General features: G+C 39.6%; 1 protein-coding gene across 4 annotated transcripts in view; it reads right to left on the bottom strand.

Moving 5' to 3' along the window:
* The window catches only part of CPEB3 (cytoplasmic polyadenylation element binding protein 3), a 176,580-nt gene that overhangs the window by 34,683 nt on the left and 116,610 nt on the right, over window positions 1–25,287 (bottom strand). For all 4 annotated transcript variants that reach the window (XM_057736335.1, XM_057736334.1, XM_057736337.1 and 1 more), the window contains exons 7-8: window positions 16,274–16,392; window positions 2,605–2,719 (exon numbers count right to left, since the gene is read on the bottom strand). In XM_057736335.1, the coding sequence (XP_057592318.1) occupies window positions 2,605–2,719; window positions 16,274–16,392 (234 nt within the window). The remainder of the gene's footprint in view (window positions 1–2,604; window positions 2,720–16,273; window positions 16,393–25,287) is intronic.

Here is a 25,287-nt window from a genome sequence, read left to right as displayed (position 1 = left end):
AAACCAAAATTTGAGAATCATTATGTTAAAGAGTATAATTTAGCATCCAATTAATTGAGTTAGTATTCTATTCATACATTCAATTCTCTTTTTTTTCTTGTTCTGAAATCTTTGACTCTGTAGATGACGACCTGTTCAACATGATTGTGGGACGTCCATTCAGTGTGGCATGATGTGCACTTTCTCAGTGCCAGTAACACAGTGCGTACTCAATATGTGTTTATTGTTCAAGTGAACTGCACTGTATTCAATTTAAGATTGTCCAGCAAAGTCAAAATTAATTCCTTTAAAAACAGTCTTCTATTCCAAGACACACACCAGTCCACAAAGCTCAGTGTGTTCCAAAGAAAACTAATTCTATGCACAGGGATAAAAGCTGCAGATGTTAACTCTTTTCTTCTAAATCACATGGCCTCTAATACGGAAGTCTTGGATAGACAGAGTAAAATTCTAAGATGCTAATGTAGATTGTCTAGCCTTCTAGAAAGCTACGCTTATTGGAGGTGCTGGCATGGGGGAACATTTCCATTAGACCAAGTGATTGTAGATTACTAGCCAATAATGGCAAAAACAAAATTTTAAAACAAAACAAAACAAAAATTTAGCTTACCTTAAAAAAAAACTTTGAAATTTACAAAATATAGACTATCTAGGCAGGGAACACAAAATCCCATTTCTGATTAGATGACTAAGTATAATTGTTTAACTCTAGAACTTGCAGCATCTTATAGACACAGAATGTTAAAGAAAGATTATAATTTAGCATCTTGGGTTTCCTGTCTTGCAGTGTCACTGTGATCATAAGAATAGTGTGAAAAATAGATCAGCACAAGATTCATAGAGAGAAAATGATATAGAGGCCCATATCTATCCTTTGAAATCATTTAAACAGAAAGAATAAAGGGTGACTAATAAAAAAGGGAATTTAGTTTATAAATTACTGTGTCTGTGACTTAAAAATAGACATAAGAGGTTAAAGCCAGTTCTGTTATTTTTACAAATGTGGGAACTTTTCTTTCAGAAAAATTTTTTTCAGATTTCTAGCTAAGAAAAAAGAAGAGGGGCTAAGTTATTAAAACTAATTTGTACTTGTATTTAGTTGCAAAAACGAACAGCTAGAATACTAACAATGAATGTCCATTTTTGTAGAATACATTTGCAGTTAAAAGACTATCAAAGGGGATTTTTCTCCCTCTCCACCCCTAAACACACACGTCACCAGTTAGAAAAAGCCAGGAATATTACACAGTGCCCCCACCCACTTTTTTCTTTTTTCTTTTTTAAAGCACAAGCTGTTTAGAACAAAGGGCTGCACTGGCCCTCATCTCATAATGCTGTTCACGTTTGAGTTAGCCCTGCTTAGACTTTATTTTCTGACAGCAGATAAAGGGGGAAGCATATTTGCTGCTTTGCTTTCTTTCTTTGGGCAAGTTTTCCGTTAGAATGAGAAAAAACCCCAAAGATACTTGACTTTCTGAAATACCATAAAATTACAAACTACACAGTCATAATTAATATATTTTAAAGTCCCTCAAAATGGAATTACAAATACATCTTCATATAGACCTAAACTTATCTTTTCGGAGTAGACTGGAGTTGAGATGTGAATAAATATGTTAGAAATGTTGAGAAACATTCAGAATTAAGAAGTCACGGAAGCTACAGAGCCAAAGAGCTGTAGGTACATTTTATAATTCTGTTTCACAACTTGATTTTAATGACCCTCTGCTTTTTCTTTTACTTTTTAAGTAGAACTAAGTCTACTTGCTTACACTAACACAGAGATAAGATAACACCGTCCTTTTGATACTACAGTGGCAACAGTTACCTTATTTTTTCATCTTACTTAAAAAAATAAACAACTGTTTTAGGCACTTTAAAAACTTTGTTTTTACAAATAATTTTATTATATTCCATGGGCAATCACACTGATCCACAACCGATTAGATTTGTCTTTGGATTTAAATATTGAAGTCATTAGCACAGCATTACTTCAGATGCCCCAGTCAATTATGATTCTGCCCAATCCCAGCAAGCACAAGTATTTCATCATTGGAAAGGAACTTAAAAAACAAAAATCAGGGGAGCCTTCAAGAAGTCAAAATAAAGATGCTCAAATACATAATTCACTTTTCAAAGTACATAAGAAAAAATAGGAACCTGTTTCACTTGAGAAGAGTTCAGTTTGATTCCCAGTAACACAATTTCTAACAGTGGTTTGGTTCATCCCTGACTGCTGCACTGGACAGATTTCTGATAGGGTGACTTCTTATTCTGTCATACGTGACAATGTTAACTGGCATAAGAATGCACACTGCCAAATGTATTGTTATTTTTTTTCAAATGATTGGTTGAATAGGGAAGCGCTAATTAGAATTCATCCCTCTGAAATAACAGTTTAATGAAATTCACTCTTGCACCATAAGAGAATACGACATCTAAGAAGAAAACATTTAAGGGTCAGCTTAGTGAAACTGACATGACAGCCTTCTTTTTGGAGATTGTGTATAGATGACCAGAAACCTAGAAACTATCGAAGACTAAACACACTGGGGATTTTGTTGTTGTTGGTTTTGTTGTTGTGGTGTTACTATTTCCACTCACCAGCTCGAAGGGGTCGTGGAACTCCCCCAACAAAGATAGTTTTTCTGGGGTCCAAAGGCTGAGAACCATCCATTACAAAGTCACTGTCACTTAGGTTCCATGGTCGAATTTGCACCTGAAAAAAAGTCGTTTACTTGGTCCTTACTTCATTTCCATCAACCCCAAATGCGAATAAGGTGACTAAAGCAAACCCACTGATTTGTGCATTTTACAACATACACAACCCAAACAAAATCCAGTTATTAGTTAATGTAATCTGCATTAAGTGCCTTTCAACAGAACTCTTGGGGACTCTACTTACAGATATTAGACTCAACACTCTAGACATACACCATGAAACCTTCATAAACCACCTGTGGTTTTAAAAAAGGGCAGTCTTTTATAGAGCCTGGGTTTTGAATTTTAACACGTTAGACTGTTTATAACCTGTCACATTATAGCGCTTAGCTTTTTAAGAGCTCACCTAAAGAGGGAACAGGAATACTACGGATATTTTCTAAAAATTATCCATATGTCTGGCTTTTAAATTATCACCCCCAAAACATTTCTCTTTTAGCAATATGATTTAACACAGTTTAACACTGATCAAGTTAACATGCAATTACCAGCAATATCAACTACTGAAGGTCACAGAGTTATCTATTTTTGGTTGATCTGATTTTCCTAAACAAGTCTGGTTAAATAAAGGTAAGCCTAGAAATTGAAGCAAATTTTCAAAAAGTAGAAAAAGATATCTCTATGACATATTTCTAATTGGTAATGTCACTTCACTGGGACTCTGACTTCCTGCCCATAGTTTATACTGTTTTACTGTTACATAAAATAAGGTATTTCATCAGAATCGTAACCTTAAAACATATTCCTTTCAGTCCATAACTGAATTATCAAAGAATAGCTTAAAACAAAACAAAACAAAACAAAAGCACAAAAAAAGCCTCTCATACTGAAAGGCCAGTTTCAACACTGCCTGAAAACCAACCAGTCACTCAGCTGGCCATGCACTCTGGGAAGTGTGGAAGCAGAGAAACTGGTGTCGGTCTTTACGGAACACCCCTCTCCTTTCCCCTCATCGATTAGGATAGGAAACAAAACAGCTGAATTTTCATTTTCTTAGTTATCAAGAAAATTCTTCTCTTGCCCCATTGCTCAACTATCAACAATCAACACTTAACGCAAGGAAACACATATGATAATTTCTTATGTGGCTTGGCCTATATCCAGGGGTACTCCTATTTGAAAGGTAGTAAATCTGTCAATTACACTCTTAAAACACCTTGAGTCAACTCTAAAACTGGCATTGCTCAGTTAGAAACAGGCTACACGTTTCTTATGATTGTTACAAAATGCACCCCACCCCCGTCCCCGCCCCCACAACTTTTTGGGCTTTTATGATACAGTAGCCATAAAGTCTCCACTTCTTCCCTAGACCCTAAAACCTTGAACCTGTTTGCAATTCTGTTAACACTAGGGCATCTGCTCTACCTTTATCACATGGAAAAAAAAAATCCAGTTCTTTCCTTGTAAAATTTGGTCTGTTTGATGAAATTATCATTCCCTTGACATTTACCACAAAGGCAGATTCACCAATACCATAAAACACCACTTTCAAATGCCTTCATGAGGGCCCATTATTAAGTTTTAATTAAAAACACAATCTTCTGACACTAAGAAAAAGGATTCTAATGTCACCCCCCCCCCCAAAAAAAAATTAGGGCAAATCTTTTTCTACACAAAGCCCTCTCTTTGTCTAGTCTCAACCTTAATAAAGTAGTTAAGGCAACTTCAGGACCTGGTAATTCCATTTATTTTATGAAAATTGAGTTTGGTCACATGACTCACAAATGAAAACAATTCCTGCGTAGCATCCATAGTGTTCTGGTTTCATTTAATCAGAAATACAGAAAATGTAGCCTTGTACAACAGCTGGAGATTACTGCTGCTCTAAAAGAACTCTGCAGAAGATCTTAAACCTGCCTGTTGAGAGTCTTCACTGCTGCCTTTTCTTCCCTCTGACACCCTCCCCACCTCTTCATTACATCACACACAACCCATTCCCTTACCCTATTCTTGGTTAAAAATACAGGAAGAGGAATAGGGAGACAGTAATGATTAAACCTATTCACAAAACCCACATTTCCCAGCTGCCACCACAGAATAGCTCTGCAGAGCTCATGCCACTGCAGATTCAGAGAAATGTCAACACAGGCCAACATCAGCACACTCTACGTGCTAAGCAAAAAAGTAATACTGTGGTACTTTTTGCACTGAGAAGTTCCATTCACACTCTGGTTCCTCTGTGAAATATAAGACCATTCTCATACAGGCATGGTCTCCATCTTCTAAGGTTTATTCTCAGACCTCAAGGTCTAATATCCATGTTCTATCTTTCACACTTACTCTTTGAAGAAACATATATACATATGTTTCTCTACTCTTTTAATCTCATACTTTATAAACTGACTCAAATATTTTGTAGAAGGGGTAGAATATAAGTAAAAGAACTTTTTTTTTTTATTATCTTTCTTTTTTTTTAAGATTTAAAAAAAATATTTATCTTGGCTGCACTGGGTCTTAGTTGCAGCACACAGGATCTTTATTGCAGCATGCAGACCTCTTAGTTGCGGCACGTGAGCTCTTAGTTGCAGCATGCACATGAGATCTAGTTCCCCAACTGGGGATTGAACCCAGGCCCCCTGCATTGGGAGGGCTGAGTATTACCCACTGGACCACCAGGGAAGTCCCATAATTATCTTTATTTCTTTAATAATTATTTTTGAGAAAGGATGAAATTAGATCTCTGTCCCAATTCAACATAAATTTCCCCAGGCAAAACAACTTTTACATACATAGGGATTACTCTGCGCACACGTGTGTGTGTGTGTGTGTGTGTCTGTGTATGTGTACAACAACTCTTCTATTATGTTGTCAAATAAGCTATACTCTGGGCAGTAAAGCCTCAACATCCTAAGGGCAAGGATAAGGATGTCACCAGAATGGTGAAGATTACCTTAAATGAGCCTGACATGGTTCCAACACTACTTCCTGAAGAAACCTGACCACATTTGATTACAAAGGTGACTCTAGGAAGAGGCTCTCTGGGAGGCAGCATCCACTAACCCTTTGGCCATGCCATGGTCTTACAGCAGAGGTTACACAAAACCAAATGTAGGGCTAGACAGGCGGCATAAACATGTCAAACCACCAGACAACAGTTAGTAGTCAGGCAGTGACACGATGGAGTAAACCACTCCTTTTATCTTTTTTAATTTTTATTTTATTTTGGACTATAGTTGATTAACAATGTTGTGTTAGTTTCACATGTATAGCAAAGTGATTTAGTTACACACATACATGTATCTATTCTTTTTCAAATTCTTTTCCCATTTAGGTTATTACAAAATATTGAGCAGAGTTCCCTGTGCTATACGGTAGGTCCTTGCTGGTTATCTATTTTAAATATAACAGTGTTAAACGACTCCTTTTAAAGGAAGCAGACACGTCTCAGCTCCAGCCACTAGTTATCATTTGCAAATGTGTTGTCAGACTTTTCCATTTCTCAAAAGTAGCTAGAAATTCAGATATTTATATGAAACTTCAAGATTTTTGAATGTTGGGAACTAATTCAAATATTAAAATCACTTGTACAGGCTAGACAAAACTATCTGCAGGTCAGATCTATGCTTTGGGTCCCAGTCTGTGATCTCTGGTTAAGAAGGTTTAGTTACCACACAGCTCACAATGGAATGTTTTATTTCATAAACACTTAGGAGAGAAAATACAAAAATGGTTTTTCTTTAGTTTCTTTTTTAAACATGTATTCCTATGGAAGTTCTGGTCAGGACCATAAACGTACTTTTAGCTGAATTATTTGTCTTCTAAATTTTTATCTCCTCATTTAATAATTGGCTTTGTATAATTGCTTATCTCCAAACACAAAGGCTTTTTAAGGATAAAGACAAAAACCAAACATAAAGCCTGGTAGTATAAATATACCAATTTATACCATAAAGTGACTTCGACAGCCATCAAGAAACCTAAAAGAACATAACATTAATATGTAACAGCAACAGTTAGTACTAAAAGCACTAATTTTCTTTTCCAACGTTTCCCAGAGTGTGTTCTGTGAAGTGCAGATCCCTAAGGTTGTTCTGCCAGAAAAGCAGTGTTTTGGAAAAGTTAGAAACTACTCTTCCTCCTTGGAGTTTCACAGCACCCACTGGTGTATATTAATTAAAGGCTCTAAGAAGTTCTACAGGAATCGGTTCAAATGCTGTTTAATCCAGCATTTCCAAAATTATTTTCACAGAATTTTTTTTGGGCATAACATCTGTTAACATCCACACTTTGAGTAATACTGCCCTATTATATCTTACTCTTAGTATGTATCAAAATATGGCATAATAAGGTTGAACTAACTGAACCAAACATCATAGAAACTTCACTCCAATCAAGGCCTTTTCCTCACTTATTTCCTGATATTGCTTTTAAAGAGTTAACTAAAATTTCATCCTAGTAAAAACTGAAAGTCATTAATAGGGATATGATTAGGCTAAGTTCTAGGAAAAAAAATTAAGAAAAGCAATATAGGTGATTTATTTTGACAGAATGCTATAAGATAACATCATTTCCTAAAAAGAAAATTTCATTGAAAATCTGCAAAAGCCTCCAAGTTAAAATTAAATATAAAATGCATTTTTATTGTATCTTTAACAACAGGATAAGAGAAAACATACAGTTTCAGTAAGAACAGTTTTAAACACAAGCCTCAGGGCTTCAAATTTCTGAACATGATCAAGTCTCCCTATAGCTCTAGAATTCTCTCAGTTTAGACCACTATTTAGAATTCGGACACTTATCTACCAGTAAATAATGTTATCTTGACCTCATTTTAAACCCTATACGTGGTCTGGTCCTCTCCTTAGGTTACAAACATCTACCACATGAATGGTTCTACTGCATAGTGCCTTCCTTTTCATTTGTTGGGCTCAAGGCAGCTCCAAAAAGCAACCCAACTGTTCAGAGTCAACAGTGCAATCTGGTGGCCAGTTTAGGAAATCACCTGACCAAAACCTCCTTCCCTGCCATTTGTTCTCTTTCCCACAAATTATCCATAAAGCTCATGGCTCAGCATCCCCCCAATCCCGCTCCATTTCCTTTTCCCTCTTTGCAACCCTCTTCAAACTCCTACTCAAGCTCTTCAGGGAAAAGTCTCCATTTTTCTCTCCCTAATCCTACAATCCTTTCAATCTACACGGACCGAAAAAAAACAATAGTGCAGAACCATCAGGACTGCTTTCCCCAATAAGCAGCAGCATCCCGGCTCTTCTGACAGCAAGGATGAGTCAGCTAAACCTAGGTCCGCTGACATACAGCTGCAACAGCTCAGCTGTAGTGGTAATGAACTCAGACCCACCCCAGCTGTCAGCAATTCTATTTTAGGCATCACAGACCTCACAGAATGACTGGAGTGCCCCACACAGTATCACAAATAAACTAGCTTGTGGTTTGTGAGGCATGTTTATCTCTTCTATGGTATAAGGGGTTGTTTTACTATTATAACCACCAAAACTAACAGCTATAACAGCAATAATTGTGGTTTGGCCTCTTCAAAGTATATTCATATTTGGTATCTCACGTCAACCTAATTTTCACCACAAAGCTTCCTAACAAACAGCTCAGCCATCTTTGAGGACTTTAGGCACTACCTATTATTCTCAAATGCTGCCCTCCACCCAATGGAGAGAAAAAGGAGATGCCCTCCCTATATCTTCTGCAGTAACTGGCCAGAAAGGAACCTAACAGCTGCTCAGAGTCACTGGCCTTGATAAGACTTCTGTACCCTGGGCAGCTCTGGGGCCTCCAGGCAGAACTTGGAACTCAAAGCAAAAAGCTCTCCCTCTTACACTAAGACTATTCCTCAGATACCAGTAGATAACAGGCCCCAGAGAACCTCGGCAAAATAGCCAGGATTCTTCCTAGACAGGGAGCCAACAATAACCCTGAGAAATTCTCTTATGCCCTCCCAGAATGCTCCAGGCCCACCACCAGCATCAAGAAACAGTGCAGGTACGAAAAGGAAATTGCTGCCATCCTCACCAAGCTGCAAGTCTGATGCACAGAAACCACAGGCTTACAGCCCCACTGGGGCCTTCAGCTACTGTTGAACAATTCAAATAGCACTCTGTATGCGGTTTCATAAGGGCACCCAGTACAAAAAAGCAGAGCATGCATAAACTGTGCCCCCAAAATGATGATGTACATCCTTGCTCTATGCTTGATATAATAAAGCTATTATCAATTAGATGCTATGATTAATACCCGTACTTACAACCGTAAGATTCAAGGAAACACCTTCCCTCTAAAGGCTTTCCAGATTCTCTCAGGAATACCTGACCACTTTGCTTTTTGAGCCACCCCTTACCTCAACTACTGTCTATAATACTTCCATCATAGCACCTGTGACGACTCAGTCCACTTGCTATTCACATGGCTATTTCCCTCCACTGGACTCTGGGGGCCTCTAAGGCTGAGACCATATCTCTGTATGGGTCCCAACTGCCCAGCACAGTGCCCAACCCTTAGTGAGTGCTCTCTGCTCCTCAGTGTGCTGGTGAATTAACAAAGGTTTTGCGGAGGGCAGACAGTGCTGCTGTAAGAACCTGTCCAGCAGCTGCCCCTCTATAGCTCCCTGATCACTGTCCTCCTTCCACTGAAAGCTACCTTCCAGAGGCATGGAAATACATTGTGTCTGCTCACCAGTGGGTGCTCCAGGGCTTGGGCCTAATCAGTGCAAATTTCTGATGCCATTAGGTGACCACCCACTTGGTGATCAGAATTACGTACCACTCGTCATCACTTCTGATGCTCCCTCATCACATACAAAGTATAAGCATTATAGCTGATTTCCTTTTGAAAGAAAGAAGCAGCTAGCACTTTTGAGCACCTATACTGCACCACTGTGCCAGACATTTTACACACACTGTCACATTTAAATTCACTGTAACTGTTATGCTGTAAAAATTATCCCTACTTTAAAGACAAGTAAATGAAGACTCAGAAGTACGAAGTCAACTCAGGACTGAAACCCAGGTTTATCTGACCCCAAGTCTACAGACACTCTTTCCACTGCAATGATGTTGTGTGCCTACAAGGCTCCCTGTCCTCCAGGCTACTGGCCACCAGCTCTGCTTCTCAAGAGTCTCCTGGAAAAGTCAAAATGCATTGTTATTTGTGAGTGATTAACCTCTCTCTTCTTTCCAATCTCATTTGGCCCACTTTCAACGCATTAAGAGAAGACCCATAGACTCTTCTTAAAGCTATTAACAAAACTAGCAGTTAGAAAAGCTCAAAAATGATTTAGCAATGAAACTGGCACATATTCAGTTATTTTAATGTCTAGGTTCATAGCCTCAGGCACTCTTGCTCTGCAGCCAGACAATTTTGTCCAATGTCTACATAAATGTGTATTTTCAGCTCCATGGTGCTAGGGCAAGGATGTTGCCACTGGCATACTGATCACTAAAACTCTTGAGAGGAATGTACACATAAAAGTTCAAGTTACCTAAGTTTTTCCTGGGAAGAAGCCTATTCTTTGAGTGAGCTTCATGGAATACTAATTCCACCAGAATCTTCACAAGTATAATCCCCAAAGAGGTACATAATATGCTGGATTAAACAATATTACACACATTTATTTATTGCAAAACTCCTCAGAACTTTATTAATGTTTCCCAAATGTTCTTGGCTATGGAATCTTTAATTAAAGGAAAAAGTAGATATAAAATGTACAAAGTAAGTGCTCAGTAAGTGACATTATTATTAACGGCAAACCTTCCTCTGTCAATGATCCTCTCAAGACACCAGTGTTTGATGAGACAAGTGTTCTTCAGAACACACTCTGGAAAACTCTGACTATGATCCCCTTAGGGGATGGTATGGGCTATTTTGTCCATTGGTTACCACTTTGTACATTGGAACTGCAGCATCTTTCAGACCTCCCTAGAAAGGAATAGCAGCTTCCAAACACTCAAGCACTAAAAAACTCTGGATCCATTTTCAAACTCAGAGACTCAGGGAGAAAAAAAAAATAGGACTTATTATGAATAGGAGGTACTTCTCTAATTGTAAAGGAGGGATATCTTCTTTGGAGAAATTCTTATGATGGGAGGTGCCCAAGGCACGAATTTAGACCAAGGAATCTAAGGAACAAATAAATAAATCAAGAAGATCAGAAGTGCTAGAGATTTCCAAGGTGGGATGACACACAACCATGTTGAGCCAAGATAAAATTATAGTTATTGTCTTAGGAGGTAGTAAGTGGGGAATGAAAGAGTCTGAGTAAATATACCACAAACCCAAGGACTGAGGCCATCAATCAAGATTGCCCTATAAGCCCCTACCTGTTTTTCCCAATTTAATTTCCCTTTACTCCCTTTCATGCATTTGTGCTCCATCTAACCAACCAAAGTGTTCTCCATTCATACCACACAATTTCTCATTTCAGTGTTCATGCTGTTGCCTTTCTCATAAATGTCTGTCCCCCCACACCTCCACACTTCTGGCCAATCTCCAAACTCTCTTCATCCTTCAAGGCCTCATTTAAATGATGCTTCATCCAAGAAGCTTTCTTTCATCACTCCCAGTACGTATAAACTGTCCAAAATACTTAATCTACATCTTGTCTTCACTGCATTCGTTATTTTTCTTAATTTGACAAATATTTGAGAAACTCTTATGTGCCAGGCTCTACAGATTTGTGTATTTATCTATTTGTTTTATCTACTCATAATACTATTAACTTTTTGAACACAGGATTTTATGTCTGATTCAAAGTAAGTTCTGATTCATAGTAACCAATACTAAAGCCTTGCTCATAGTAGGCACTCAAATGTGGTTTGAGGGAAGAAAGGAAGGCACAGCACTTTTAAAAGCTGTATGTGGGCTGGAGACAGCTATAATAGAAGGTATGATTCACTATAGATGGTATAGTGATCAGAGAAGGCTTCAGAAAGGATGACATTTGAGAGGGGTCTGAAAATAAGGGTAGGAGTTAGAAATTGAAATGGGGCAGAAATATTTCAGTTGATTGGAATATGGGGTTCAGGAGGAAAGCAGAAAAAGGTAAGATTGGAAAAAAAATTTGAAGACCTTTCAGACTGGGAAGGTCTTAAATCCTAGGCAAAATGATCTGGACTGTTTTCATAACTTAAAAAAAAAGTGATTAAAAATGCTTGTGATTCCTCTGATTATATATATTGAATAAATGGGGGCAGGAGACACTGGAATGATAGATTATAGATAGAACTAAATATTAAAGAATTAAACCAGCCTCTATTTCCAGCTTCCTTTTTTTTCCATCATTTTTTTTTCAATTTTTTTCTTTCTAGTTTTAAGTAGACTACCTGAGCAATAACCCAAAGAACTGACCTTACACACTTCAGTTTGGTAAGACAGTTTTAAAATACATAGCAAAGTCAATCTGTTATGTTTTAGGATATTTATAAATTGTGACTGTGCTATAAATTGTTAAGGAGGAGGATGGGACTTCCCTGGTGGCACAGTGTTTAAGAATCTGCCTGCCAATGCAGGGGACACAGGTTGGATCCCTGGTCCGGGAAGATCCCACATGCCGCAGAGCAACTAAGCCTGTATGCCACAACTACTGAGTCTGCAGGCCATAACTAGAGCCCACAAGCCACAACTACTGAGCCTGCAGGCCATAACTACTGAAGTTCATGCACCCTAGAGCCCGCATGTCACAACTACTAAGCCTGCGTGCTGCAACTACTGAAGCCTGTGTGCCTAGAGCCCATGCTCCACAACAAAAGAAGCCACTGCACTGAGAGGCCTGAGCACAACAAAGAGCAGCCCCCGGGCACCACAACTAGAGAAAGTCCTCGTGCACCAACAAAGACACAACATGCCCCACACCACCCCAAAAATGTTGTAAGGGGGAAGAATTTAGGAAGATTCTCCAATACTCCTTTCAAGGTGTTTGCTCTCCCACATCTCTAGCCAAAGAGTTCTAGAAGTTAAGAACCATAACATCTCCTTCCTTACCTCCTTTCCAGGGTTACTCTTTTCAACCCCTCAATCTGTTAGACCTTCTTAGGTTTCCTCCTCTATCAGTCTGCCGTCTTGAACTTTCACGTTCAGCTTCTTTACACATTCAAAAAGTAGAATCTACTTAACAAGAGGGACCACTGTCTCAATGTCTGCCTGCTTTACTAGAAGCATGGACAAGAACACAGCTCTCCTCTGGGATGCCTGGGACATCTGAGCTATGGAACTCCTCTTGCTGGAGGAGGGGGGAAAATCACAGATCTAGAGGCTTTGCAATTACTCTTGCTCTTGCCAAGTTGTCTGTCGTTCTTTAAGACTGAGGGGTCCTCTACTTAATACTCTGTAATGCCCTATAAGGGCAAAGAATCTAAAAAAGAGTGGATATATGTATATGTATAACTCATTCACTTTGTTATATACCTAAAACTAACATGACATTGTAAATCAACTATATTCCAATAAAAATTATATATATAAAGAAAGACTGAGGGGTCAATTAATCAGGCCATAAATACAGTTTCTTTTACCATTTTTCAGGATCAGATCTATATATAGAATAGTCTGAGTGGAGTCATTTAATGAAAGGTAATCACTGACCAAAAATATAACTACCTGAAATCCACTAATTATGGATCCATTTGAGTTAAAAAAACAAACATGATCTTAGAAAGGATAAGTGAGAGGGAACCTTCCTATCAGGCGCTGTATTAGGAAAACCATGTGATTAACCTAACCCACACAAAGGGAGTGGGAGGCTGATTTGGGGGGAAGGGAGAGGGCAAAGGACAGAATATTTGTGAGGTCACTTTAGAACACAGTGTATATTTCCAAGGAGAAATTCAGGGAGGACTGGAGAGAACTAAACAACACAATGAGGGCACTAAGATCCTGAAAGGGAGCCAAGCTAAGAAGTAGAAAAAGCAAGAAAGAGCCACAGCTCAGAAGGTCTGGGGAATGAGTTCTAGAGGCTGACTTTACCTTGAGCTATTGCCCAGGTCCTCATTTACTCCCAAAGTTTCAACCCAGCTCTTGCTTTGTGTGGGAGCATCCAAAATGAGGTGGAACGTACCGAAACCTGGTAGGGTAGTGTGGCCAAATAAGGCTCGGAGTGGAAGATACTGAAGCCAACAAAGAGAAGGTTTCAAAAATGGAGCCAAAAGAGCTGGAACCCAAAATGGGATCCAGTTCATTAGAATTATAGGTATTTGGGGACTTCTATGTTTCCCATCCTAAGTTTTATTTAAATTGTTTATGCTGGAAATTCTGAGTATGCCTGGGTCAAAGAAATACGTGATCAGCAGCCACCATTCAGAATTCACCAAGCTCCAACAAAACTGCTTCACTTGAGCTCAGAAAATGGAAACTGCAATAAGGTAGAAATTTGTAGAAACACAAACAATGAAAGTTAGTTTCCCTATAAACATTTCCTAAACAGATAATTACACTAATTAATTTTAAAAGTCCTTCAAGCCAAGGGTAATGCACGTTTGGAGTAAAAACACTCAACAGCAATGGGTGTTGTTTCCACACCACCTCCACCTGCAACCACCACTGCTCATCCCCTGGTGTGAGCTTGCCCTGACAAAGCACACGATCCATCTCCTTCCACACAGCCAGAGACACGGCCCTTCCAAGGTACACAAGCCCCATCTGCTCATCTCCATGTTCCTCCCCTCAATTCAGCAGTTTCTTAATCTACTATGGGTATAACTATCTCAATACATACCTCCACCCCCTGTCGTTCTATAGATACAAACATATTTCCAGTCCTCTCCTACAGTGCATGACCAACCCCACCTTAACCGTTTTGAGCTCACTCCCACTCCCCTTCCACTGACGTGACAGTGGCAGAGACTCTCCGGAGTCTGACCATTTTCCTCTGACATCTGACCCTGCCAAACAGGGCTCAGTCTGTCTAATTTTATATTACTCCAAAGAGACTTAGAAGTTATTGCAGCCTTCTTATTATTTTTTCAGAGGAAACACTGCACACTCTCATTCTAGTCGGTCCCCTTGTCTCCCTCTTAACACACAGCCTCTCCACACTGTTTAAATTAAGACCAAAGTTAACAAAGGCTCCCTACTCTTTTTCCCAACCTACTATTTTCTACTGTTTTCCTGTATAGCTACCTGTATAGCTACCCTATCCAATGCTGCTAACTGTTGTTATAAAAATTGGGTAATGGCCCCAGAAATTGAAAATTATAGTGGTACTTTCAAACTTGCCTCTTATTCTGCATTAATTATTGTACCATGACTCAGGATCCCCATTTCTTAGTAACTCCCTCTTCTGCTTTACATGCTGCATTCTCCCATCTACAGGCAGCCAAGTCCCAGCATCATTCATTTGCAACCAATTATAAACCTGTTCTAGATATAACCATTCTTTTCAAAAGATGTTACTAGGCTGATAGGCTCTAACCTTGCTCTCCTGAATCTTCTAGCACTATATAGGCCTATTAGCACCATTTGTGCAAGTACCCGACCTCACCAAATGCTTTCACATTCACTTTCCTCTTATCTGAGCCTTTCAACATCCTAAAGAGGAACCATTTTTCTTCTCATTTCATAGGTGAGGAAACCAAGCTGCAACAAGGATTAAGTGACTTATTCAGTCAAGTAGATATTTAAATGCTAGACTCAAGACTCAAACTGGGAACTTCTCTGTCTGACCACAACTCTTTCCCCATACACATTTCTGAGAATAAACCTGACTGTCAACCAAGCCCCACACCTCTGGTGTAAGTCTTACAGGGGACGTGGCAGGCCCCGTGATAGATATTTGCCTTGGTCCCTTAGTCCATGCCACTATTTTTTACTATTTCCCACTCCTAGCACCAAGTCTTGACACACAAACTCACCCCCCACTCAACCTCCTAAGGATCTTTACTTCTGCCATGTTAACCAAGTTTTTTCCTCTGCTCTAAACAGTCTTGCCCCTTCTCCACTGATACCCCCTCTGCCTGGAGAAAGGAAGCACTCTTCCTCTCTTAACTATTGACTTACTCACTTAAACTCTTTGGCTCGGAAACCACAAACTCAACCACAAATTCTGTAGAAGTGTACATTGGTTATGATTTTGGGGCCATGTTCTCTGTCCTTCCCCTCCCCTGCCCTGTTTGAAGCTATCCATTTTAGAGTATAAGCTCCCGGCCCAGAAGGCTCTATTTAGCCAGCTGTGGGTGCCACCCAGCATAATGCTTTGCATTCAAAGGCACATAAACAGTGATGATTATCATCTTTTTCAAGAAAATAAATAAATTACTCCTGCCCTTCATCTGAAATAATGACAGAAACCAGCTGCCAAAACCACTAAGAGCATTATTTATTTCAATTCAGAGTTTCTGAATAGGAATTGGCTTAAAAGAGCCGTAAAGTGAAAGACAAGGGCACATTTGTTTACATGTGGTCCCAAAGGTATAAAACAAAATACTGAGTAATTTGTTATTAGCTTCCCATCAACAACAGCCCAACGCTACTGCACAGCAAGGTCACCCCCAGTAAGAGAAGCCTAGTTACCAGCATTCCCATGACAAGGAGAAGGCGATCAGCTATTTTAATTGTATACGTGCTCTGGAAAAGCGACAGCTGGCTGCGTATTACTTACCGGTTTATCCTTGATGGTGGGGCTTGACACGCACAGGTACAGTTTCCCATCTTCTTCTAGGCAGGCATCTATCAATGCTTGGACTGAGCTCTCCTCCTGGAACAGCAGAAAGGCATAGCCTTGGGGAGAACAAAAACAAAAGGGTAGGGGAAGTAATCAGCAAATTAAACTCAAAATACCAATTAAAATTTTATCTATTGTTTCACTTCAGCAAATTCTTACTAAAATCTAAGAACTTGGAGTGGGACACAGGGAAGTAAGAGTCATTGAGACCCCCATGTGCCAGGCACTGCCTCAGGTACTCATAGACTTTACCTTGATTAATTTCTGTAATTACTCAGGGGTGCAAGTTCAAAACACATCTATGGAATTTCCATTAAATAGGTTTGGTCATCTTTAATGAAAGCAAGGAGACTCACCCCTGGCCTGAGCCACAACTGCTCAGGAAACAAGCATCACCTGCCCTCCAACTTCCACCAAGTTCTAGGCTTGACACATGCTACAACATGGATGTACCCTAAAAACATGCTAACTGAAAGAAGCCAGGAATAAAATACCACATATTATACGGAACGTCCAGAATAGGCAAATCTACAGCAACAAAAAAACAGATTAGTTGTTGCCTAGGGCTGGGGGAGTGGGGGGAATAGGTACAGTGTTTCTTTTGGGGATGATGAAAATCTTCTAAAATTGATTGTGGTGGTGATTACATAACTCTGTGAACACACTGGAAACCACCAAACTATACATTTTATTTTATTTTTTAAAATTTACTTCTTTTTATTTACTTCTTTATTTTGGCTGTGCCAGGTCTTAGTTGCAGCATGCAGGATCTTTGTTGTGGCATGTGGACTTCTTAGTTGCAGCATGTGAACTCTTAGTTGTGGCATGCATACGGGATCTAGTTCCCTAACCAGGGCTCGAATCTGGGCCCCCTGCATTGAGAGCACAGAGTCTTACCCACTGGACCACCAGGGAAGTCCATGAACTATTTTAAATGGGTAAACTGAATTATATCTCAACAAAAGTTGTCCAAAAAAGGCTCAACAATAGGCTAGTGTGTCTTTATATGTTATATATGATTGGTAATGTTGTTTCTTCAAGGATATTCTCCTGTCTCATGGCTGAGTACACAATCTGTAAACGTGGACATGAGCTATAGGATGTCCATGGACACAACCAGCTTTGTTCAGTTCAATTCAGTAAGATTTACTTCACAACTGTTACAAATGAGACACAATCTATAGACCATGAGGGAAATTGAGATGAAGGAGACTAGGTTCCAGCTGTCCCGAGACTTACATGGTAGAAGAAACCCTTTTAGACAATTAACTACTCGCTACAAACCTGATGGAGATAAATAGAAAAAAAAAGTACTATGAGAACCCAGACAAGCAAGGAATCTGACTTGAGAGAATCAGCAAAGACGTCAAATAGGACAATAGGTGTTCGGGGGGCCAACTCTGGCGCTTGCTGCCACACTGGCATTCATGAACAGCAGCTGAGCAAAGGCCCATCAGGAGCTAGTCTAAGCCTGAGTATTCAACTGTTCGACCCCTCTACAATCCCTCTCAGCTTTGCTAAGTCTCTCAGCTGTCACCAACACTCCCAGTCCTGCTACTGACCTCAAAGGAAACCATCACCAACAAGGCTCTCCTCCAGTGAATGGCGTGCCAGAAAGATGTAAGCAGTGAAGAAGGATAAGAACGCCTGTGTTCAGAAGCTTCTCACACATCAAACAAAGATGCTCATCGACTGGCCTAGAAGCAAAGCTCTTTGGGGTTCTGGGCACCACGTGATGACAGTGGCAGTGGACAATAAATAATGGGTACCCTTTATCCTTTTCCCCAACTCCTCTTCTACTATACAGAGCATCCAAGCAAACACAGCAGGACAAAGATCAACTATTATGCAGCACACCAGGAGTGGCCAATGCAACAAGCAGAAGCCAATACATGGAGGAAAGCACCCAGTCCACAGGAATGGGTATGGAGTTACAAGAGGGAGGCTGCCTACATGGCAGGACCCAGAGCTGTTTTCCAGGCTGTGCTCCCAGGCTAGATGGGTCAGAGGATTCAACAGGTGGCCAGGCAAGAACAATAAAACTTAACTGCAAACTAGAAAGGATAATATATCATTTCTTCATACCATCTTTCTTTTGGAAACAGTATCAAACGATTACCAAGCTCCAGAGAATCTATGAAAAGTTCAGTGTTTTCATTTAACATCAGAACATTAACTACATTTGCCAAAGGGAATATTAGAGGTCAGTGGGTTAAAAAATGCAAAAATGAGAAAGAGGAGGTCTCAGCACACCCTCTCAAACCTCCTGCTTCACCAAGTTAAATCTTGGTGCAAATCTTCCACAAAGGTCCTGAGAGGCATACTGAGTATCTTGTTCTTAGAGAGGAACCAGCCTGTGTAGTGAGTGCAGGCACATCAAAAAGGCCTGCGGATAGGGCAGCTCAGTGAGCTGGGGCTCTCTCTAGCTCCTTGCCTTTGCAAGGCCACTGAGCTAGCTGCACTTTTCCTGCACACCGCTGCCCACCTCCTACAATCTTCCATACCAAATCCCACACTGGGTTCAACTTAGGCATCAGAGGAAAGGGAAGGTAGCAGCTGAGTAGCTACCACAAAAGCACACAGATTTTTCACTCAGGCCTATCTCATAGCCATAAATGTCAACACTGGCAGTAGACAAGAGTAGAAACAACTGGCAGTCACAAGTAAAAGCCTGCTACAAATATCATTACTAAGAAAAATATCCACAACTTCTTTTCCTTTCCCAGAGAATGGGCCCATAATACTTTACCAATTTCTTCAGAACGGCTCTTTTACAACAAATCATCTCTACTCCTTGATCAGCAAGCTGCTACTCTCAGTAATGACAACATTCTCAGCAACACTCTGGTCCAACCATTTCCCTCAACCCTGCCTCCTACCTCAGGTCTTTCAGCCAAAACAAAATTCACCAGAAACCCCAACACACCCATAAAAACAACTTCATGATATGTTCACCTACTAAAACACCTTCTGATATCTTAAGGTCAACCAAATCCAGATGGCAACAGAAATCAGAGGATTAAAAAAAACAGGAAGGAAGAAAACTTCAAACACATTTCCCTTATGATCTTCAGAAATTCAAGGTCAAAGTAAACAAAGTAGAGAAAGATCCTTTCAAGAATAATAAGTTCCACGGGACTTCCCTGGAGGCACAGTGGTTAAGAATCTGCCTGCCAATACAGGGGACACAGATTTGATCCCAGGAAGATCCCACATGCCATGGAGCAACTAAGCCCATGAGCCACAACTACTGAGCCTGCGCTCTAGAGCCCGTGAGCCACAACTACTGAGCTCACACGCCTAGAGCCTGTGCTCCACAACTACTCAGCCCACACGCCTAGAGCCTGTGCTCCACAACCAGAGAAGCCAACACAATGAGAAACCTGTGCACTGCAACGAAGAGCAGCCCCCACTCACCACAACTAGAGAAAGTTTGCATGCAGCAACGAAGACACAATGCAGCCAAAAATTAAAAATAATAATAATAATAAGGTCAACACGAGATGGAAATTAAATCAATGATTTACTAAAAGGCAAATTCCACATGGTACTACAGAAAGAATTCTGGACTAGGAGTCAGAATGCCTGGATTTGGGTCCTAGTCTTAACACTTACTGGCTATGTAGTAATAACAGCTAATAGGTAACATTTATTGAGCATCTATGATGCACCAGGCACTGTTTCTAAGTGCCTTATGTGTATTAACTCATTTCATTTTCATACACACTCTGAGGTAGGCACTGTTTTAAATTCTGTTTTACAGTTAAAGAAACTTTAAGAGTGATTAAGCGATTTGTTTGATGGTGCTCGTTCTATCACCCAGTAAGTAGTGGAATCATGAACTTGAATGTTAAAGTTTCTGAGTCTTAATGGCTTATATGGGAAAACAATCTAAAGAGTGGATATATGTATATGTATAACTGAATTCACTTTGCTGTACAGCAAAAACTAATACAACATTGTAAGTCAACTATACCCCAATAAAAATTTTTTAAAAAGTTTCTGAGTCTTGGATCTTTTATCTGTAAAATGAATAAACTAGGTATTTGTCCTAATTATCTTACAGAGATGAAGGTTGTGAGATGATATATGTAAAGTGCTTTGAAAACTAGGATATTGTGCAAGAGTCCATTTTTCTTTTACTGCATTTTCAGGTTTTTTTTGTGATGTGTAAAATTAAATTGAGTTTTGCATGGTCTCATTATAAAAATTAGAGTTCAAATGAATGATACACACTTTCTTCTCTGCATCTGCAAGCATTTGGTGAATAAAAGGAAGTAATCTAGATACTAAAGGAAGACAAAGTTTTCTGAATGACAGGCTGAATACTACTGTAAATAAACAATAAAGTGACTAAATATTTGCTTTCATATATCATTAGCCAGTTCTATCAGGAGAGAAATTATCTGATGTAGTACTATTTGCTAATTTTAATACATTCTTTGAATGAAAGTCTATTATACCTATAAATCAGCTCCTCAAACTGTCACTATGATGGCAGGTTCTTCTATTAGTTTGAAAGGTATAAGAAAAACTTGGCCAAAAAATTTTAAACTCCCTCTGTTTCCCCTTGCCCTCTGAGCCAGCCAAAAGATAACAGGATTATAAAACTCAGGTTTCAGAAATGGTGATCTTCTTACTCAAGTACCTAAGAATTGTGGTGAGCTATGGGAGGCCCTCAACTCAGAGCCAGTCTGTGGCTGGAAATACAGGCTCTGGGGAAGCAGAAGGGACTCTTGGCAAGGTCATCATCACCACCCTGGGTTAGGGGCAGAGTGGGTGGCAGGAAATTGCTTGCTTTCCCACTGGTGCCAAATAGGTTGGGGAGGAAGGGTAGAACAAAGGGATTTTTGGACAAACCTGAACTGACCAATGCAGTTCTCTGAGGTAAAGAGGTATGGGGTGAGGCAGAGGACTTCACTGAGATAATTCCATTTTACTTTCTAGATTTTTGAAGGATAAATTTAATTAAAGATTTTTTTTCTCTTAATACCTGAGAACACATTGAGTATAACAACCTCCAAAACATTCTTGGCTACCTTTCAAAAACAAAGCTTCCTGAGCTCTTAAATACACAATTTTTCATGTTATAATTCTTTATACTTGATCTAGTATAAATAATCACCAACTTCACCACCACAAACACCAGTTACTAAGTAACAATGTGAGAGGCACTTTGCTAATAATAAAAAACACTTTACCTCACAGTAATTCTATGAAGTAAATACAGTTCTTATTATTACCATTTTACAGATGAGGAAACTGAAACTCTGTGAGGTTAAGACACACCTCAGATCAAAACCTAGAGATGAAATTTGGGATTGAAACAGGTCAGTTTACAGAGCCCTCATTCTTCATCCATTAACTTTATACTGTCTCACCTAAAAATGATGAGAGAAAATTTTCAATACCACTAGCAAATAAGTACATGCCTATTTACTATTTATTGTCCCTTTTGTGACAGTGATCATTTGACAGTGGTTTAGGGGCAGGAATTGGTCGCCTGTGCTTTAGTCCTACAATTTAAGGACTAAAGCACTAAATACATGCAGATATATTTGCTCTAATGCCCACAAAAACTATATTAATAACAGCTTGTAAAACTGAACAATTACAGCTCAAAAAAAAAACCCATATTAAGAAGAGTTGAAATGATGAATTTCAAAATAATCAGGAGAAGTTTAGTTTTAGTTTTATTTAGGTCAATCAAATTTTTATATTTAGTAAAGATGCTTATTGGTTTTCAATGTATTTTTAAGCTGTATATTTAGAATGAAGGCTCTTGAGGTAGTTAAGAGCAGATCTCACTAAATTAGATTTTAATAAAATGAACATCACCATCATAGCAATCATCAACTTAAGCAACAATTTTTAATGGATGCTAAAACCATAGGGTAAATTTGGGAGGAGATACAAGATACTCACGCAATCTCAAGGTATCAGTTCAAAGATTAAATCAGTATTCGCAAGGGACAAAAAGGTACTTTTACTGTGAAGGAACCTAGCAGACAACACCATAACTAAATGACCACACTGAATGTCACCAACAACGGGGCAAAATGACAACACGTGCCTCTCGCATTGCATCCTTTCGATGCAGCACGTCATCTGCTAGCAGTGTTTCCCCTGAATCTCATTATGAGGAAACAAACCGACCATTCCAAATTAAGTGACAGTCTATAAACATCCAGCATGACCTCTTCAAATGATACAAAAGACAAAAAAAAAAAAAAAAAAAAAAAGCCTAGGAAACTATCTAAAGTAAAGGAGATTAAAGAGATATGACAACTAAATATATGGCTAGACTTTGATTAAAAAAAAATCTCTAAAGCACATTACTAGAACAATCTGGATACTTCTTGTTCTCAGAAGATGCATTCAGGAGTGAGGGGTCTTTATGTCTACAACTTACTGATTCATTAAAATATATATATAAAAAAATATATGTATATATATACATACTACAGAAAAGAAGAGAAAGCAAATGTGGCAAAATGCTAACAGCTGGTGAATCTAGAGGAAGGCTATATAGGTGTTCACTGTACTATTCTTACAACTTTTCTGTAGGTTTTGAAATTTTTCAAAATAAAAATTTGTGGAAAAAAATTAAAACCACAGGTTTTTCTATAGAAGAGGGTAATACACTCTCTTGTTCTTAAAAGAGGTGTGTGGTCTTCTGAAAGACCTAATAGTTCTTAAAATTCACCAATGCTCTTAGTGATTTATATGCTTCAAATATCAACTACAATGGGAAAACAATTCCAGCTTGTAGAGCTGTGCCCTGAGTTACGGCTGCATTCATAAAATGGTGACTGACAAAGGAGGGCCGGTTTCTGAAGACAGGAGGTCAGACCCAGAAAGAAGGATCCAAGGTCTGGACAGAGAGAGAGATCACTCCTTGCACAGAATCCAGGCTCCCTGATTTCCTGTGACCTTCCTAGACAGACCTGAAGGGCACCTCTCCAGCCAGAGCTGAATGAGTTCAGACTTTTTTTGGCACAGGAGGTCTGTTCCAAACATTCTCCCTGACCTTGGCTTTCAGGTCAGAGGACTTACCTGGTTTGCCTCAGGAGTTTTTGCCTTTGGATTCAATCCCATAGAACCAAAAATGTTTAGGAGGTAACAAGGCAGGATACCAGGCACTGAAGCTACAAAGATGCATAAGCCAGAAAAGAATCCTGCCCTGGAAAAACTCAGCCTGAAAATAAGTGATTAAGAAACAACAAGAAAAGTGCCAGGTTGGGGTTATAGCCTATAAAACACTGGTGACAGACAAATGGAGCAGGGGTGCTCAAACATCAGGGAAAGTCATATAGTAAAGGCAATATCTGGGCTGGAGGAGAACTGCTTTTCTAGGAAGGAAGGGCAATCCAAGTTCAGGAAAGAGTACAGGCCAAGGCTTGGAAGGGTCAGAGGATTGGCTTATTTGGAAAACAGTGAGTAGAGTTAAGAGTATAGAATTGGGGGTAGCAGGTGGGAAGAGATGAAGCAGCTCATCAACTCCCTGTCTGCTGCCTGGGGAACACAGTAGATGTCTGCACTGGATTCCTTATTCATTCTCCACTTAGATAAGAACATCTGATCTCTGAGATTTACTGTACACTTACTATGCACCCTAGGCAATGCAGGGGAATTCTGACATGAGCAAGTCCTTGTTCTCAAGAAATTTACAAATCAGTACTTGAAGATCATAAAGAATAAGTATAAAAAGAACTCTAGGCCTTCCCTGGTGGCACAGTAGTTAAGAATCTGCCTGCCAATGCAGGGGACACGGATTCCAGCCCTGGTCCGGGAAGATTCCACATGCTGCAGAGTAACTAACCCCTCTGCAACAACTACTGAGCCTGCACTGTAGAGCCTGCGAGCCACAACTATTGAGCCGACATGCCACAACTACTGAAACCTGCGTGCCTAGAGCTCATGCTCCGCAACAAGAGAAGCCACCGCAATGAGAAGCCCGCACACCGAAATGAAGATTAGCACTCGCTCTCCGCAACTAGAGAGAGCCCCGTGCAGCAACAAAGACTCCAAGCAGCCAAAAAATTCATTACTTAATTTTAAAAAATTACATGCCAATTGAATCTTTAAAAAAAGGGAAAGAACTCCAATTTAGGAACAATGTATTCAGGACCCTTAGAAGTATTTTCTAAAATGAATTTTTGAAAGTTGGATTTCATAGAAGGAAGACAGATCTTTCAGTGAAGAAGACATGGATAGAGAAATCAGGGAAGACTTTCTGTCAGTGGTGGCACAGGAGCCAGGTCTTACGTGAAAAATTGGAGGACATTCCAGGGAAGGATTTAGCCTAATTAAGATGTAGAGATGGCTCAGCAGGTACCGTCCACGGACACCTAAACATTCCCCTTGGATTCAAAACCAAATTTCTTTGACTATATTTACTACATAGAGCTGAGGCTCAAACATTTTGGTTCAAGCCTGTTTTGTGTTTTCTATCACACTAGTGACTGTTTCTTGGTGGGCTTGTTGCTTGGCAGGCAGGGGTGGGGGAAGGTGAGAATGGACAAGAAAACAAGTCTGATGGGTAGAATCACCTCAGCGTTGAAAACTGACAGTCTGCTTCCTGTGTTCTTAGTAAAGTCCTGCAGTCCAGGGCAGTGACCCGGGGCATTTGGGCTTAAAGTCTGCTGTGTTTACGTAACCACACATTCCCTATATAAAGAGGTCCTTGTGAAGTCTGCCAAATCTGTCAGTTCTAGTCATAGTCAGTCCTAAAAAGCACCTGACCAAGAAAACTGAGATCAGACTGGGGGTGTGGGAAGGAACTCGTCAAACTAGTTGGGCAGTTTTATTTTTACTGAACAACATATTTTCATCAGGGGAAAGGACACTAATATGATTTAACCTTTATGAAGCCTAAGTGCTGGTGCATATGTACACTGTCTCACATAATCCTTTTAATACAATGAGTAGTATTAACTCAGATGTAAACT

This window comes from Hippopotamus amphibius, chromosome 5 (assembly GCF_030028045.1).
Source record: "Hippopotamus amphibius kiboko isolate mHipAmp2 chromosome 5, mHipAmp2.hap2, whole genome shotgun sequence".
NCBI classification, from domain to species: domain Eukaryota; kingdom Metazoa; phylum Chordata; class Mammalia; order Artiodactyla; family Hippopotamidae; genus Hippopotamus; species Hippopotamus amphibius.
This window is presented reverse-complemented; position numbering and strand designations above follow the sequence as displayed.